The sequence below is a fragment of the Protopterus annectens genome, chromosome 12.part0 (genome assembly GCF_019279795.1).
Source record: "Protopterus annectens isolate FY-2018-M chromosome 12.part0, PAN1.0, whole genome shotgun sequence".
NCBI classification, from domain to species: domain Eukaryota; kingdom Metazoa; phylum Chordata; order Ceratodontiformes; family Protopteridae; genus Protopterus; species Protopterus annectens.
Genome location: NC_056746.1, coordinates 795532913 through 795550877, shown reverse-complemented (window position 1 = coordinate 795550877; position 17965 = coordinate 795532913). Strand labels below are relative to the sequence as shown.

The 17965-nt window shown below is 42.6% G+C and overlaps 1 protein-coding gene across 4 annotated transcripts in view; it reads right to left on the bottom strand.

Moving 5' to 3' along the window:
- Positions 1–17965, bottom strand: part of ARHGAP21 (Rho GTPase activating protein 21) — a 2418417-nt gene that overhangs the window by 1654724 nt on the left and 745728 nt on the right. For all 4 annotated transcript variants that reach the window (XM_044089838.1, XM_044089836.1, XM_044089837.1 and 1 more), the window contains exon 4: positions 3454–3546. In XM_044089838.1, the coding sequence (XP_043945773.1) occupies positions 3454–3546 (93 nt within the window). The remainder of the gene's footprint in view (positions 1–3453; positions 3547–17965) is intronic.

Below are 17965 nucleotides of genomic sequence, written 5' to 3'. Positions count from 1 at the left end.
TACCCCTTTAATCAACATAAGATCTATAAGAGTTGTTTTAGGGAAATTAAGACAAACAACTTCTCACCATAACCGGGACAAAGCATATACTCGTATTCGGTGACAAAAAAATTGAACTCTCTACCTTTAACTACCAGAACTAAGTCTAACCTACCCACCTTTAAATGCTCGCTAAAAGAATAATTTACAATATCTTGGACCTGCTCCTGTGCCAATCCTGGCTGAACTTGCTCACTATACTTCACTCACCCCTTTAACCTACATCAAACTTCACATCCCTCACCAGCCTCCACCTCCACTCCTTTCTTTTGTTTTTCCCACTAACTTACTTTATCCATTTCATCTCTGCACTCCTTTCCTCTACTGCTTTACCTTTCTTCCCTACTCACCTAAGCTACCTGAAGACAACCTATCCTACACTCTTATAATCTCCATCTTTACATCCTTCTTCCTTCTATAACCAGAAGAGGAACACCATCTCTTACACTAAGACATCATTCAATTTCCCTGTACTGTCTCTAATCATGTAATATCTCTTTAAATGTCTTATTAGAAATGTCTCAGGTCTCATTTATCACATATTAATCTACGTAACAAATAATATGACTATTGAGTTCTTCTTCGCATATTTTCTCCAACTCATATTATTGTTTTTCATTGCGCTCTACTATGAAACATGTTCTGTTTTTCTCATCATATCTTTTCACTCTTAAGTTTTGTAGTAGCATGATACTTTCTCATTTAAAATATTTGTACTTAATTTTTGAAATACTGTGACTGTGGAGCTTTTCTCCCCAGGGGTCTGCTGAAAATGAGCACTTTCTGACCCAGTCGGACTTTGCCAGCAAACAAATGTCACATACATACATAAATAAATAAATTATCTATACATGTATGTGTGTGTGTGTGCCCGCGCGCATATATATATATATATATATATATATATATATATATATACATATGTATCTACATATACATATTTGTGTGCATGTGTGTGTGTGAGTGAGAGGGAATATGTGCATCATTATGTGACATTTGACTGTATGTTTGCCTGACACAGTAATCATGGGATACAAATGACTGAAACTACATTTGAATGAAAAGTCATTTCATTGAAAGAAAAATTAAAAAGAGAATACTTGTTTAAAATCACACTAATCATTACAACTGTGTTTGTTTTCTACCCTTCGTAATTACGTCTAGTAGCCACTTCTTCATTCACAGCATTAAACTCACTTCTTTGCCTCTAACTTGCTACTATTCATTAACATACTGCACTGCTTTCATAAGGGAAGGGAGTTAAGTTGGATAAGTTGATACTCCCAATAAAACAAGGTGGTTTAGGACTATGTGATCTGAATGTATATTTTAGAACTACGCAGTTAGGGCCCATACATGTAACATAAGCAGATGGTTATAATTCAATGTGGAAAGGGATGATGATCAAGCCACGGGGGAGGGGGTCAAGAAATCAGAAGAGAGCAGGCTTTGAAAGCAGATCCTTATGGAGAATAACCACCATACAGAATATTACACTTGTAAAGTTGCAGAAAGTATTCTAAGAATTACGCCAACATGGCTTCGGAGAAAGGATATCTTGCCAGTAGGGATGCCTGCAAGTAGGAGTACAAAAAACAGGCAAGAGGGGACTGGAATTTATTGTAAAAAAAGTGGCAAAAGAACCAGGGTATTGTGAGCAAACAATTAGAGAGGGAAAGACAGAACACTAGAATGAGGCTAAAACGTTTGGGTTGCACGTTAGACTGTCTGCCCTGCTAGGGACTGATAAGAGTACAAATAAGCAGAAAGGAATGGGGAAGTCTTGAGTTAAAAGACCTGTTCTGGTAGAGGGTTTAGTCATATCTATAACAGAAGCTGCTGTCAAAAAGGGAAAATTAGTAAAGCAAACAAAATATTGCATGACAGAATCACTCAGAAGAGGTTAGAAAAGATTGGTAAGAGAGAATGGGAAAGCAATGTATAAGGCAACAATAGAAGGATATATGTATAGCTCCAAAGTATGCTAAAAGGTTTATGATTTTTGCTTGAAAGTGTTTGCATAGGTACTTTTATACCCCAAACAGATTTCAAACAAATTTTCCTCAGGTAGATTGCAAATGTCTGTGGTATTCTGGGGAAGAATTTGGGAGTTTAATGAGATTGAAAACTTTAAAAATTCTCTACAGAGTACTCTGTCATAAATATTGGGGAAGCAAATGGCTGCAACTAATGCAATGATTCTTTTCAGCTGGGACACATGACCTAAACTGCATACAAAGTCGAATTCTTTTGTCTGACAAAAAAGCAATTGGTACAAAACAAAAGAAAAATTTAAACAGGCTGTACTTGAAGTATTGAATACTGTTAGAAGAAATAAATGAACTGGAAGTAGGAGCTTTAGAAAAAGGAAGGAGAAAATTACACAGAAATAAATGCAACTTGTGGGAACAACACATGGAGAATAAGGTGCTGGACGGAGAGTAAGGTTTCAGGGAAGGCAGGAATTGAACAATTTATATATTGCTGGACTAAATGACAAGAAAACATATTATGTAATGTACAATGCATACAAATGAAAAAAATACTAACGTGGTTTTATTTTCTGTGTGCCTAAACCTTCAGGGTTAGGAACTGGCATAATGGTTTACATGTTTACCTTACAGACAAGATAAAGGGATTGATTCTCACTTTTAGGAAGCATGGCTACGCTTAAGAAGGCCCCTGGGGTTGTTGGCCTTGTAATCCCATATGAACCTATGATAATTTAATAAAAGTGTTAAAAACACACACACACACACACACACACACACACACACACACACACACACACACACACACAGCACTGAATGTTTCTCATCTGTTGGATATCTGCCGAAAAAAATGACCTTAAGACAGTTGTGTTTGTTTCTCTTGTAAAGTGCAACAAATAAAAAAAATGTCCTGGGTAAAGGACATGAGAAGAAGGGACTTGTAGGCATGCAGTGTTACCAAAGGAGATAAGAACCATACATGCAAGCTTATTTACTACAATTTGTGTTCACACTCCAGACAAGTGACACGTTTATTTTTATGCTCCCTGGTATCCACAGGCAGCAAACAGCATCTGTGGCCTAGTCTACCACCACAGAGACAGAAGTTGTACTATGTTCGTGCCTACCTCTCCTCTACTTGAATCAGTAGGTGAATCCAGTGCTGCAGCAACAATCAGGCATCAAATCCATGTAATCACTTGCACAACTTCAATTAAGCATTTTAATGAAAAGCTGCCTGTTAAGTAACATGGTAACACAGAAATATGTTACATATTGCAATGAATTGCAAAATAAATGTATACTCTGGCAAAGAATGCCAAATTAAAACAGTTGGTGACAAAAAACAAGCTTAAGAGCTGCAATACACTTATTTTCAACAATGTAATAAAATACTCCCAAACTACTTCAGAAGTTGTAATACCTGTACACAGGCCAGCTTCACAGGCAGGTCCTTCTTCCTTAACCTGTTTCACAAAAATTGTATCCATTGGCTCCAATCTAGACCGCTGCTTTCCTAGAAAAAAAAGGTTTTACCGTTAGCAATAATTTAACAATTATCTACACAAAAGGCAACCTAGTACTCAATATTACATGAAGAAATAAATATGAGTACAACAGTATTAATTCAATTTGGTGAGCAAGTAATCTCTAATTACATGAAAAACAAACATCTCTTTATATACTCTGTGGTGCTACAATGGAGGCAGCCTACATAAAAATATGAGCACAAAAACTTAAATGAAACAAGAAAAAGAAAATGTTTTCTTGCCAAATATTCATGACCTATCCATGTTAAAAAAACACCAAAAAGCTGAGATGAAAGAAACCTCAACATTATTTTTTTATATTTTGCCTTGATTCATTAATGACCACATCTGTAATTTAACTGCCAGTGTTGTTAGTTGAATAATTCCCTTCTTGAAAAATTGAAGTAAGAGACTCTAGGACAGCAAAAACAGGTGCAGTAAAAGGATCAAAGTCTCTCTGCCAGGCTCAATAAGAAAATCTTTTCCATTTGCTCTTGTAAAGTTTTCCATTGGAGTCTTTTTGGGATGACAGCAGTATCTAGCAGATTGGGAAGGAAAGCCTGCACTGTCTAACCATTAATGGAATTGGAGAAACCAGTCGGTCAACTTGAGGCCTGCAATGTCCGGGTATGTCATCCCAGAGGAATGGGAAATTAGAACCAGACTGGGGTCCAGATTCCAGGGCAGATGTAGAAGATGAGACCACAAGAAGGGAAGCCACGATTCACAATGGCAAAAGGGGGGCAATGAGGAAATACTTACTCTTCAACCGAACTGCTTTCTGAAGAAATTTGGGGATTAGAAGTAAGGGAGGTTTAGCATAAAGGAGACCAGAGGGCCAAATGTGGATTAGAGCATCTCTCGGTGACTCCCCTTGGCATGCTTCTGTTGTGGGGACAGGCAAACAGATCACAGCAAGGTTGACCCACAGACAGAAGATAGTCTCCGGCACTGATTGAGAAACTACACATGAGGCATCAAAATGGACCTCCTGAGTTTGTCCGCTACAACACTGGATTTCCCTGGCATGTGTACTGCCGTAAGAAAATGCCACTCACACACACACACACACACACACACACACACACACACACACACACACACACACACACACACACACACACACACACACACACTCTCAACAAAGGGAATAAGATCACGTTCTCCCATTTTCTGATGTGCCAAACTACTGACATATTGTCTGTTTAGACAGCAATCATCCCAGAAGGAAGAGAGTTCTGAAGGGCCTGCAATGCTAGAAGGACCAGCCTCATCTCCAGCACACTTGTATGCAAATTGGTCTCTTCTGGGGACCACATGTCTTGGACTGCCCATCCCAAGAAATCCTCTCCCCACCCTAAATGGGAGGCATCCCTGGTCACCATGGCTACTGGGGGTGGAAACATGAAAGGGCATCCCTGACCAACTTTACTGGACTGTACCCACCAATGCAGGGATTCCTTGCAAATCTGAGAAAGATTTATCTGATAGGATAGTGGCTGTAGAAGAACTGACCACTCAACAGCATGAGTCCACTGAAGAACACACATGCGGAATCGGGTCATTGGAACCAAGATAATAGCCATCAACACTGATCCCAAAGCCTAAAGAACTAGTTTTGCTGGGGGAGAAGGGGTGAAAGAAAGTACAGTTTTGTACCTACCATAAATGTAGATGTTCGAGTGTTCACACTGCTGCAGTCATTACACTTGGGTTATCCTGCCGTCAGGCGGTCCCGCAGTTGGCCAGAGTTCCAAAGTCTTGGTCCGGCGTCGGTTGCTGTCGCTTCTTCCCTAACGTCACTGCACCAGGGGTATACAAGATGCATCCGACGCCATTTTCTTCAGTTTTTCCTTGCCCCAGATGTCAGGTGCCCCCAAGTAGGTAGGCAATACATATTGCTAATAAAACATATATATAAAATAAAAACAATACCTTCAGTTACAAACAAATACACCTCAAAGGTTGTATAGAGTACAAAGGTATAGATAAGTCCAGTTAGGACAGAGGGGATGGAGGGAGGGTAACCTGGACTGCAGCAGTGTGAACACTCGAACATCTACATTTATGGTAGGTACAAAACTGTACTATGTTCATCGTGTTACACTGCTCCAGTTATTACACTTGGGTAGAATCCCAAAGCTAAGGTTGGGTGGCTGGTCTATAAAGAGTTAGGATTGGCTATGAGGCCCTGCAGAACTGCAGTGGCAAATCCTGCTCTGAATTTAGAGTAAAGAGGCAAGTGGTAATGCTTGGTAAAGGTATGCACTGAACTCCAAGTTGCAGCCTCCAAAATTTCCTTGGCTGGTACTCCTCTGAGAAAGGCTGTTGAAGTGGCTGTTGCTCTGGTAGAATGTGGCCTAATGTTATTAGGGACTGACTTTCCATGTTGTGTGTAGCAGTAACAAATACAGTGTCCTATCCATTTGGAGATAGTCTGCTTTGAGATAGCCTTGCCCTGTGATCCTGCAGCATATGCTACAAACAGTTGCTCAGTTTTCCTGAAAGCTTTTGTTTTGTCCAAGTAGAAGCGTAGCTGCCTGTGTATGTCCAAAGAGTGCAGAAGTTTCCCCCTTTATTCTAGGGGTTTGGATAAAAAGTTGGCAAATGGATGGTTTGGTTAAGAGCCACACTAGATGCCATCTTTGGCATAAGGGTAGGGTTTATCCTTAAAGAAACCCTGTCCTGATGAAAAATTATAAAAGGTTCCACTGCCATTAATGCCTGTAGCTCTGAGACTCTTCGTGCTGAAGTTACTGCCAGGAGCAGAGCTGTTTTCCATGATAAAAATTTTAGATCAGCTGTATTGGCTGGCTCAAAAGGTGGCAGGGTTAGTTTTCCCAAAACAAAATTGAGGTCCCAAGTTGGTGTTGGTGCTCTCTGGGGCGGTCTTATGTTTTTAGCCCCCCTGAGGTACTGCTTTAGCAAGGGATGAGAGAATAGAGAGAGTAATGTGATGAAATGGTAGAGGCGTGGATCTTAATTGATGAGAAGGATAGGCCTTTGTCCAGCATTTCAGTTAAGTATTGTAAAATCTGAGGAATGTTTGGGACAAGAGGGTCAAGGCTTTGAGCCTGGTTCCAGGCACAGAATCTCTTCCATTTTTCTGAGTAAGATTTCCTGGTGCTAGGCCTCCTGGCCTCCAAAATGACATCCATAACAGCTTTAGAGAGAGGTGTTGCCGGTTTGACTAATTAACCTGCCATGCAGCCAGGTTTAGGGTTTTGAGCTGACCGTGCAGGATCTGATTGTTTTGTTGAGTCAGAAGGTGTAAAATTTGAGGCAAAATCCATGGTGGGCCTTGAGCTAAGTTCTTTAAGATTGGGTACCAGTGCTGGCGTGGCCAGTCTGGAGCAATCAGGATCATCTGTATTTTTTCTTGTCTGGCTTTTAGGAGTACCTTTGAAAGGAGAGGCAGTGGTGGGAAGGCATAAACTTTTAGGCTTTTCCAGCTGAACGAAAGAGCATCCACTTTCCATGCTTGTGTGTGGTAAGTCCTTGTGCAGAATTTTTGTAGTCGGCTATTCAGTGGGGAGGCAAAAAGATCTATGTCTGGGCATCCCCATTTTTGTGTTACCATGCTGAAGATTTGTGGATTCAATTTCCATTCGTGAGGGTCCATAATATTTCTGCTTAGATCGTCTGCCAGAGTATTTTTCTTTCCTGGCAGGAATTGTGCTTGCAGATGAACTTAAGTTAGAGCTGTATTCCACAAGGTCATGGCTTGCCTGCATATGGGATAAGAATGAGTGCCCCCTTGATTGTTTATGTACCACATTACTGTGGTGTTATCTGTCTTTAATAATAATTGTCCTGGATGCAGAAGGTCCTTGAAAGCTGTTAGGGCATTTTGAACAGCCAATATCTCTTTTTGATTGATGTGAAGATGCATTTGGTCTGTGGTCCACTTGCCCTGAATACATTTTCCTGCCATGTGTGCTCCTCAGGCGTAATCCAAAGCATTTGTTGTTGGAGTCTGCCTGGCTGTGGGTAGAGTGAAAGGCTGACCCTTGTTGAGGTGACATGCCTGTGCCCAACATCGAAACTCCTGTTGTAGGCAGGGAATTATTGGTGTTACTGCTTCTAAACTGTGAGAGTGTTGAGTCCAAACACTTTTTAGGTACCATTGTAATTTCCTCATATGCAGTCTGGCATACGGAATTAGTAGTATGCAGGATGCCATGAATCCCAGGGCCTGCAGAAAATATTGAGTCAGTTGTCCTTGTTTGTCTGGTGTGAGATAAGCCATCTGGGCCATTGTATTTAAGCTGGCACCCAGGAATATTATCTGTTGTGAGGGCACTAGTTTTGACTTCTTTTCGTTTATTGTGTACCCTAGAAAAATTAGCAACCTTTTTACAAACGCCAGATGCTTTAGAAGAATGTCCTTTGTCTCTGCTTGAATGAGGCAGTCGTCCAGGTATGGATATATTTGAATTCCTTTTTGTCTGCAAAATGCAATTACTGGTGCCAGGCACTTTGTAAAGACCCTGGGCGCAGTAGATAAGCCAAAGGGCAGTGCAGAGAATTGGTAGTGCATTGTACCAGCTTTGAATCTGAGGTATCTTCTGCAATTTTGTCTGATAGACATGCAGGTATGGCTCTTTGAGGTCCAGAGTAACAAGGCAAGCCTTCTTGCCCAGCATGGGAAGAAGCTGCTGTAGTGTCAACATTTTGAATTTTGGAACATCCAGGTAAGTATTTAGAGTTGAAAGGTGTAGTATGGGTCTCCAGGCTTTGTCCTTTCTGGGGACCAGGAAGAGTCTTGAGTAAAATCCTTGTCCTTGTTCCTGCTGTGGTACTTTCTGAATAGCTCTCATGTCCATGAGGGCTGAAATTTGTTTTTGAGCCTCTGCCCATTGATTTTGTGGCAGGTTTGGCATTCCTTTTAGCCTTGGTAAAGTGTGAAAGTGGAACCTGTAACCTTGAGACACAATATTCAGAACCCATTTGTCTTGGGTGATTGTTTGCCAATTTTGAGAAAAAAGTGCTAGTTTTCCCCCTAAGGGGGCTGCCAAAAGGGAAGTGATTGGCATACGAAGGGGGAAGTCATTGGGACTGTTTCCTGTAAGGTTGAGACTTGTCCCCACCTCCTTTTGGGGTTGAGGTACCACACTGTTGTTGTCTGTTAGAGCCTTGAGGTTGAGATCTGCTTCTTGGGCGTCTGTATCTGCCTCTCTGTGGCCTGTCTGACACTGGAAAGGACCAATTCTTTGTAAGCCAATTTCTGCTAAATCGAGGCAGCTGTACCTGTAAGAAATCTTTGACTGTTTGCATAGATTTAGCTTTACTCTCCATTTTCTTTAACACCAAACAAGGTATCATGCTGTAAAGGAGCATCCAATAATTTTGCCTTAACATGGTCAGGTAAACTCTGTTCTTTTAACCAGGCATGTCTTCAAATCACAGAACCTGTAACTGTGGCTCTACAAGAGGCCTCTAAAGAATCAAAACCACTTTGCAGAGTATGTTTTCCCACCTGTTCAACTGCATGCAATAAATCCTGCATTTCTTTATAGTCAGGAGCTTCCGAGCTTGCAAACATTTTCTGTTTTAACTGAGCCATTAAATATTGTTGGTACTTAAGCATGTGAAACTGGTAATTTAAAGCCCTTACTGCTAAAGTTGCAGAAGTGTAAACTTTCTTCCCCCCTCTATCCAGTGCTCTAGAATCTCTGTCAGAGGGGACTGGATTTTTTGCAATGGAAGCCTTAACCCCTTTGGGACCCTGGGAAATAGTTTCTGGATCAGCAGAAGGGTTTTTATAAAGAAACTTGTGAGAGTCAGGGACTCTATAATACCTATCTGGCTTGGCTGGTGCAGGAGGAAAAGAATCAGGAGATAAGCTGGATTCAGAGAACACATCATCCACAATATCTAACACAGGTGGAATAGCCAGAGGCCTGTGTTGAGGTAATAAAAGGAAGTCCCTGAGCCTTTTCTTGAATTCTGAATAATCCTGACTTTCCCAATGGAAATGCTCCCTCATGGTATGTAAAGTTTCCCCAAAAGAGTAATCCTCAGGAGGAGAGGCTGAAGGGATAGATTCTTCAGCATCAGAGTCCTCATAGGGGGGTAGAGAGTATCTGTGGTCTGAAGAGGAATCGGAGGAAATGGAAGCCTGATCAGAGGAATCAAAGTCTGTATCCTGCCTAGGCCTTTTCTCAGGAGGGGGATGGGAACCCCTGATTAGAGTAATGAGGTCTTCGGCCATTTTAAGCATCTGTTTCTTAGGCATGGAGGACTGTCCAGGAGAATGGTGTACTTGCTTCTTTGTCTTTAATGGTGTTTTTGTCTTGGCTGCTTTAATGGTAAGTTGTGAAGGTCTGAAAACACCCTCAGAAGCCGATGCCTGCTCAGCGGCTCCAGACCCATCTGAGGGATAAGTTTCCGTAGGCCCAATATGAGTTTCCAGAGGCCTAGTTGTCTCCACGTGGGAGTCGGAGGTGGCCTGTGGCTCTGAGGTAGCGGGTGTCAGGGGCTGCAAAAGCACCTCACTGAGAACCGGCGACTGGTCTAGAAGAGGCTTCGTCGTCGGTTTTGGACCTCGGATGCCTGTCTTTATCCTTGTCTTTGCGTTTTTTAAGAATTGCGGTCGTCGGTTGATCCGACGGCATAGTATAATTGCACCTTCGGCCAAAGTAGTGCAAAGCAAAATCAAAACGTCATTTTATAGTGCGTTTGTTAAATCTAGCACAAAACCGACAACTAGTGACGTCATGATCAGGGCCAAGGCATGGAATACAGTAAGAGTAGAAGTCCTTATGAGGTATTTGTTTCCCACAAGACATACAATTATTAACTTTTTCTGACATCGGTCTGAGGCAAGAAAAAAGTTTCTCCAATGGGGTACTTAGCTTTATCGAAGACTTCGGATCTGAAATTCGACTTTGAAAATCTCAGGAGTCGGCCGACCGGCACTTGCAAACCGCTTTTGCTTCGGGCACCGCGCGGCAAGAAAGACTGAAGAAAATGGCGTTGGATGCATCTTATATACCCCTGGCACACTGATGTCAGGGAAGAAGCGACAGCAACCGACGCCGGACCAAGACTTTGGAACTCTGGCCGACTGCGGGACCGCCTGATGGCAGGATAACTCAAGTGTAATGACTGCAGCAGTGTAACACTGTCTGACCTGCAATCTTATGGACTGCACTCTGAGGGAAGAAAGGCCAACTGACTAGTGGCATCCAGGTGAGCTCCTATATCCTATAAACTCCCAACACATGAACAGGTTGTAGATGGGACTTGGCATAACTGACTGTGATTCCTAAATGCTGGCATAATTGGAGTAAGTTGTTCCTTGCCTTCTTGAAGTGATGCCTGGTTGGGACTGTAAGAAGCCAGTCATCCAGGTAAGTAAATACTCTGAATCCAAGCAGTCTCAGGTGATGTGCTACCACTGCCACGCATTTGGTGAACACCCTGGGGGCTGTGGGGAACCAAAGGGCAAACCACTGAACTAGTAATGACTGGCCTCCAGCTTAAAGCACAGGAATCTCCAGGCGCATCTGTTCATTTTGATGTGACAGTACATATCCTGGAGATAGATAAAACACATCCAATCACTCTTCTGTAGAAAAGGTAGAATGGACTGAACCGTGACCATCCAGAAGTTGGAGTTCTTTACACACTGATATAGACTGCTGAGGTTCAGAATGGATCTCAGGTCCCCTGTTTTCTTTGGCACTAAAAAGTACCCCGATCTGGTGGGACCTCTTGGATGACTTTTGTCAAGCAGCTTTTTTAATTTTTAAGGATGCTAGCTCCCACTGACTGGGTAGAATAGCAGGGAGCCTTTTCCATTTGGTTGGTGGGATTTTCAAAAAAGGAATGAAATAACTTCCGGATATAATTTTTTGCACCAAGTATCTTTTGTGATTGATGACCACACGTCTGGGTGTAGAGACAAATACCCCCTCCCCCACGGCCTCCAGAGAATAGCAGTCACACAGCCCTTCACGACCACTACAAGGCTTTATCTTAGAAGGCATTTCAAAACCTTTGGTTCTGCGGGCTTCCACTGCTGTGAGGTAGTGTCTTCCATTGGAACCCCCCCGCCTCTGGGGGAAGATTCCCCTCATGAGTCCTAGAAAGAACCTTGTCACTTTCAGAACCACATCTTTTTACCTCTGCGCTGATTCCTGGAAAAGGATCTCTGCAAAACATTCTCATGGCAGACAAGGTCCTTCCATCTTGCTCACTGAGAGAAAGCATTTCTTTTACTCTTGGGCAAAACAAGGAAGATCCATCAAAGGGAGCATTAATGAAAGAAGACTTGAAGAGCTCCACAAACTCACATAAGCACAGCCAGATGCGTCTCCCAATGCCTACGCCTGAACCTGCAGCTCATTAGGAACCTTCTGCTGCATAAGAGATAAACCTCATGGACACAGTGCAATAGACTAAAGGGTGGCCAGTTGCGAAGATAGTGGTTTATGGTCCTCCACCAACACGGATGCAGGAAGAGACTTGGAGAGTTCTTTAATCAAGTCTCTCTGCAATCTGGTAAAATGTGACAAATAATTAAGTGATCATAACGCAAAGGTCGCGGAGGTGTAAATGCACTTTCCTAATCTGTCTACCGCAGTGGACTCTCTGTTAGGAGGGTGGCCAGAAGAGCTCTATGTTGCTACCTCTTTCTTATGGCATCCACAGGAACTCCCTTACTCCATTGAGGTCTGTCTTTGGGCAGAGCAAGAAATTTATTGGGGAAACAAAAGATGGGGTCTATGATATCCGGTTTCTTCCATACCTGACAAGACATGATATCTACAAGATCATACACTGGGAGCATTACCCAAGAAATAGATGGGCTGGACCTGAAGGTTTCAAGGAACACTGGCTCCTACTGGGAAGGGGGAATCAGAAGACCATCCACTTTTTTAGCTAAGGATCTCTAGAATGTCTCCAAAGGAGACATCTTCTGGTGGAGACCTTGGGGACCCCCTTCAATGAAGTCAGTGTCTTCGGTTAAAGATTTCTGAGGGGGATCTATGTGCCTCCTTCTGTACAATCGCTTCTGCAGGACCACTTCAGTGCGATGATCTGGAAATGCATCAGAAGAGAAGGGACGTTCCTGCAGAGGAGCTGCCTGGAAGCTTGAATGGGATTGGCTGTCCTGGCGAGTCTCTTCAAGATGAAGCTTCATTGTCAGATCCAGGGAATGGTTTTGACTCCAAGGTTTTTGGAGCCATCACTTTCCCTCGGCACTTCGGCACTGGATAGCTTGGGTCTGACTCCCTCCTCACAGCAGGTGCCTAGGCAGGGTTGAGGCTCAGCAATGCCTAAAGTTTCGGCTCGTGTGATGCCAGCAATGGCTTCTCCCGGTCCTTCTGCCTTTGAGCTGATGGAAAGAGCTTTCTCTCACCCCAGAGTCCAAGCTATTCTTATTTGTTTGGATCCTACCACTCTACTGCCTTTGAATCCATGTTGGGATCAGTGCCAAATGAGTCAGGGAAGCAGTTGAAGTCTTAAAAGCCACCTGCCTTTGGATTCAACACATCAATTCGTAACTCTCAGATCCAAAGGCTCTGAAATTACTGGACAGATCGGAGAAGGAGACACAACTGGATGAGATACAAGTTGGAGGCTCACAGATCTGATGGGAACCAGAGCTAGTAACATCCCTACCTGAATCTGAGCCCTGAGGAACTTCCTCATCATCTTATCCACATCTTCCTCAGAAGGACTCTGGGAGGACCTGATACAGTACAATGCGGAAGGGGGGTGAGACATTCTCTTTGGAGTCTTTTGCAAAAAAGGTGATTGGAGCAGTGGGGAAATAGGCTCTGGTGAAAACTCAGGGCTCAAGACCGGAGGGATATGGGTGTCCACGACGTCAGATCCAATCTTTTAGGTAATATTTAGCTGACAACTCCAAGGCTGGATGAGGTTTCAAACATTGGATTGGAGAGTGTTTTCTGTGCTTCATGGACTCCGAAGAGGATTTGTGCTTCTTTGCAGGGGTTTGAGCCACTAAAACAGAAGCCATAGTGGAAGCAGAAGCAGGCGCATGTAGCAACCCCTTTAACACTAATTTGTTGAGATAATGACTTAAGGCCCGAGAATTAAAACTGACACAAATCTGGCAGGAAGTTTCAAAGTGAGATGATCCTAAACAATATATGCACTCAATGTGGGCATCAGAATTGGGTATCTTATGCCCACAGAAGTGCACTTTCTAAAACCTGTTGGCTTTTCAGCCATATTAACAAGAAGGTAGAAAAATTAGTAAGAGTTTTTTTTTTTTTTTTTTTTTTTTTTGAAAAATAGAATTACAAAGAAAAAATACCAGTAATGGTATACAAGAAATACCCTACGTACAGGTATGAACATTTTTCAGAAGGAAGGGGGAAAAAAAGTTGTGTACTCACCATAACATTCCATCTGTGTTGTTCACTTTCATTCTTCCTCAACAGTTGGGTTCAGATCCGACTCGGATTTTTCTTCCAGATCTTAGAACACTTGAATTCTTTGAGTCCCTCATTTTATCCGTAATGCTGCAGTTATCTGATATACCTCAGATCTAGTTTGCTGTCCATAGATTGATACAGCAGTGGAAAATAATGGAAGCTGGAGCTCAAACGAGGAATAGAGGTTCCTATATTACCCTTCAATCTTTCCAGGAATAAAGCAAAAAGAGGGTAGGTGCATGGAAGAATGAAAATGGACAACACAGATGAGATGTTAAGGTGAGTACATAACTTTTTTATTTGATGTTGCCATTTTCATTCATTCCTCAACATTTGGGATAGAGTCCCCAACTACCTAAATCTCTGGAGGACTTAAAGGAAGGATGTTCTTGAGCAACAGCTGAGCCAAAGGCTGCTCTTCCCCTAGAGACCAGATTCAATTTGTAATGAGTAATAAAAGGTATGAGGATTAATCCAAATTGCAGCTGCACAAATATCATCCAAGAAAGTTCTAGACAAAAAGACAAAGTCGCCATTGCACCTCATGAAATGGGCTCTTGGAGGTTTTGGTAAAGGCATACCCACTTTCTCAAACAAAAATAATACAATTAGTCAACCATATATGGCCAAAGTCACTTTCAATTGTTCAGATTTTCTCAAATCTTTGGTTCAGTGAGGGCAGAAATGTGTGAACATCTAAAAGATGCAACATACATTCTCCTCTGTTTGAAAAGTTAGGAAAGAAGACTAGGAGGTTGATGATCTGATTATTATTAGATTCTGACACCACCTTTGGTAAGAAGGACTGATCAGTAGAGAAACCCCCAACCTTGTGAAAATTAAAATAAGGAGGTTTAGAAAACAGTGCTGGAAGTTCAGACAGTCTTGGCAGAATATAATAGTAATAGCAACGAGGAAAACAGTTTTCCAGGTCAAAATACTTCAGATCATCCTTGGCTGCTGTTTCGAAGGGGATTGAGTCAAAGCCTGAAAAACAATATTTAAATCCCAAGGAGGAGTAGGATCCTTTAAAGTAGGCCTGAGTAAGTAGACTCCTCTGAGAAAGGCTTTACAAAGCTTGAAAGAAGCTAAAGTAGAATTATTTATTCCTACATGAAAGTTGGAAATGGCTCGTAATTGTAATCTGATAGCTGGACAGCTACCACCCTCACTGAAAACTACAGCTTAAAAGTCAAGAACCTTTGAAGTCAATGCTGAAAAGGGGTCTAAATTCTTCCTAAGGGCCCAAAAAACAAATATTTTCCATTTACTTTTGCAAATTTTTCTAGTGGAAGCTTTATGGGAAGAGAAAAGAATACGATGGATGGGAGAGGACAGCCTGGGCTGTCTAGCAATCAAAAGAACTGGAGAAACCATGCGGTCATCTTCAGGCCTGAAATGTTCAGATAAGTCATGCCTTTTGGGTGAGACAGAGGGTCTGGAGCTGGATTGAGGATCCATGGCAGAAGTAGAAGATGAGGCCAAAGGAAAGGAAACTAGACCTGATGAGGCCAATAAGGGGCAATGAGGATAACTGTGCTCTTCAATCGATATGATTTCTGGAGAAATTTGGGATTGAGGGGTAATAGGGGGTAAGTGCAAAGGAGGCCGGAGGACCAAGCATGAAGTACAGCTTCCCTTGGGGACTCCCCCACTGGGGGGAAACAACTTGTTGCACTTGCTGTTGAAAGGAGATGCAAAAAGATCACAGCATGGTTGGCCCCACTGACAGAAAATCATCTTCACAACTTTGATATTAAAACCACTCATAAGGCATCAGTATGGACCTGCTTAATGTGTCCACAACTACGTTGGACATCTCCAGAATGTGTGTTGCTGTCAGAAAGCAATTGTAGGAGATCGCCCACTGCCATACTCTCATAGCTTCTTGACAAACAGGTTAAGATCTGATTACCCCCCACTTGATGATGAACCAGACCACTGAGAAGTTGTTCGTCTGAATCATGATAGTCCCAGTTAGGAGAGTGTCTTGAAAGGCCTGCAACACTAGGAGGACAAATCTCATTTCCAGGACACTGATATGCATGTTGGCCTCTTCCAAGTAGTGCCCTGTCACCCAACTTGAGAGGTGTCCATGGTCACTGTAGCCTTCTGCTGAGGGAGAACAAAGGGACACACAGCCTTTGTGTATTTCACTGGCGTGGATCTACCAGAGAAGGTAATTCTTGCAAGCTTGAGTTATCTTGACTGGCCTGGATAATGGGTACTGGAGAATAGACCACTAAGCTGAAAGTGTCCACTTGAGGATTCTCATATGGAACCTGGCCAGCAGTACAAGGCTTATTCCTACTGACATGGATCCCAAGGCTTGGAGTATCAGATGGGCTGAAAGAGAAAAAATTCCAAGAAATCTTTTTGACCTGGAACTGAATAGTTTGAATCAGAGAGACAGGGACAGAAGCTGCTCGAATGACTGTATTCAAAACACCACAATGAATTCCAGAGTTGGAGTTGGATTGGTTGAGATTTATTTTAATTGATGGATATCCCCAGATGAGAGCACAGCTGGAGTACATAGTTCATTGCTTGAATTATTTGATGCATGGTTGGAGTGGTCAAGAGCCACACATCCAAGTATGGAAACACTCAAAATCCCAGCAGTTTCAGGTGAGCTGCAATTACTGCCATACACTTAGTAAACACCCTGGGGGCTGAAGTAAGACCAAAGGGCAGTGCTCTCAATTGATAATGACGGACTCCCAGCTGGAAGTACAGACATCTTATAGATCATCTGTTCATTTTGATGTAATAGTACGTATCGTGAAGATCTACTGAGCACATCCAGTCATCTTTTGCAGAAATCACAGAATGGACTGAACCATGAAAATCTGGAACTTTGTGTGCTGAACCAATTGATTTTGTTTGCTGAGGTCCAGGACTGGTTGCCAGTCCCCTGTCTTTTTTGGCACTAAAAAGAATCTTGAATAAGTTCTGGACTCTCTCTGGTCTGGAGGGACCTCCTGGATGACTCTTAGGATCATAGGAGGTTACTAGGCTAATGGCTCTGGGGCCTTTACAAGCTTAGCCAAGGGTTTATCCCCAAAAAGAAACCTCAGTCAGCACCGGTCACCCCTATCAATGAGGGACACAGTTGGAACCCCTGAGATAAATTTGTGGTTTCCCATCCACTCATTAAGGCTGTGCTTGAAGAGGGTCAGCAAGGTGCTCTGTTTGACATGTATGGGAAGTATATTCCAGAGACGGGGCAGCCTCTGGGAGACAAATATTAACATATTGATGTCACATATTAGCTTCAGGCCTTTCATGTAGGTAATGCGTGAGGAGTTAGACTTACCGATATGGAGCATCTCTAGTAAAGCAGGGTCCGAGACTGCCTTGTAGGCGAGACACAGATCATCCCTAAGCAATCTGTACGATACCGAACAGGGTGATAGTGATTTGAGCCTGTCCAGATAGGAGAGGTGTTGGAGGCCATGTATTCTCTTTGTGAGGAATTCCAGTGGCCTTTCCAGTTGGTGCAGATGTTTGGAGAGGTATACACCAAATGGGGCGTTATACTCGATTATTGGTCTAATGAGAGAGGAGTATGGAGAGGTAATAACCTCCTTTTTTTCTGGATGCAATCTCTTTACTTATGAAAAGACCCAAGTAAAAGGCTTTTCTGACCACTGTCACTACATGATGGTCAAATGTGAGGTTTTTATCAACCTGAGTACCTAAGTCTCTCATCACAGGTTGTGTGATTAGGGGGTTGCCGTTTTTGCAGAATGGTATGATGATACATTTTTTTTTTTGAGTTTAGCTTGAGGCCATGAATTTAGCACCAGTCATTATTTGCTGTGTGACCCTCTTGCAGTATGTTAACATAATTTGTGGAGTCAATAACAGCACCCAACTTGCAGTCGTCCACAAACTTGGTCAACCACAGGCCTTTTGTCTTTGCCTGGACCTCTGAGAAGTAGATGCCAAACAGTAGGAGTCCCAGGACAGATCCATGGGGAACTCCACT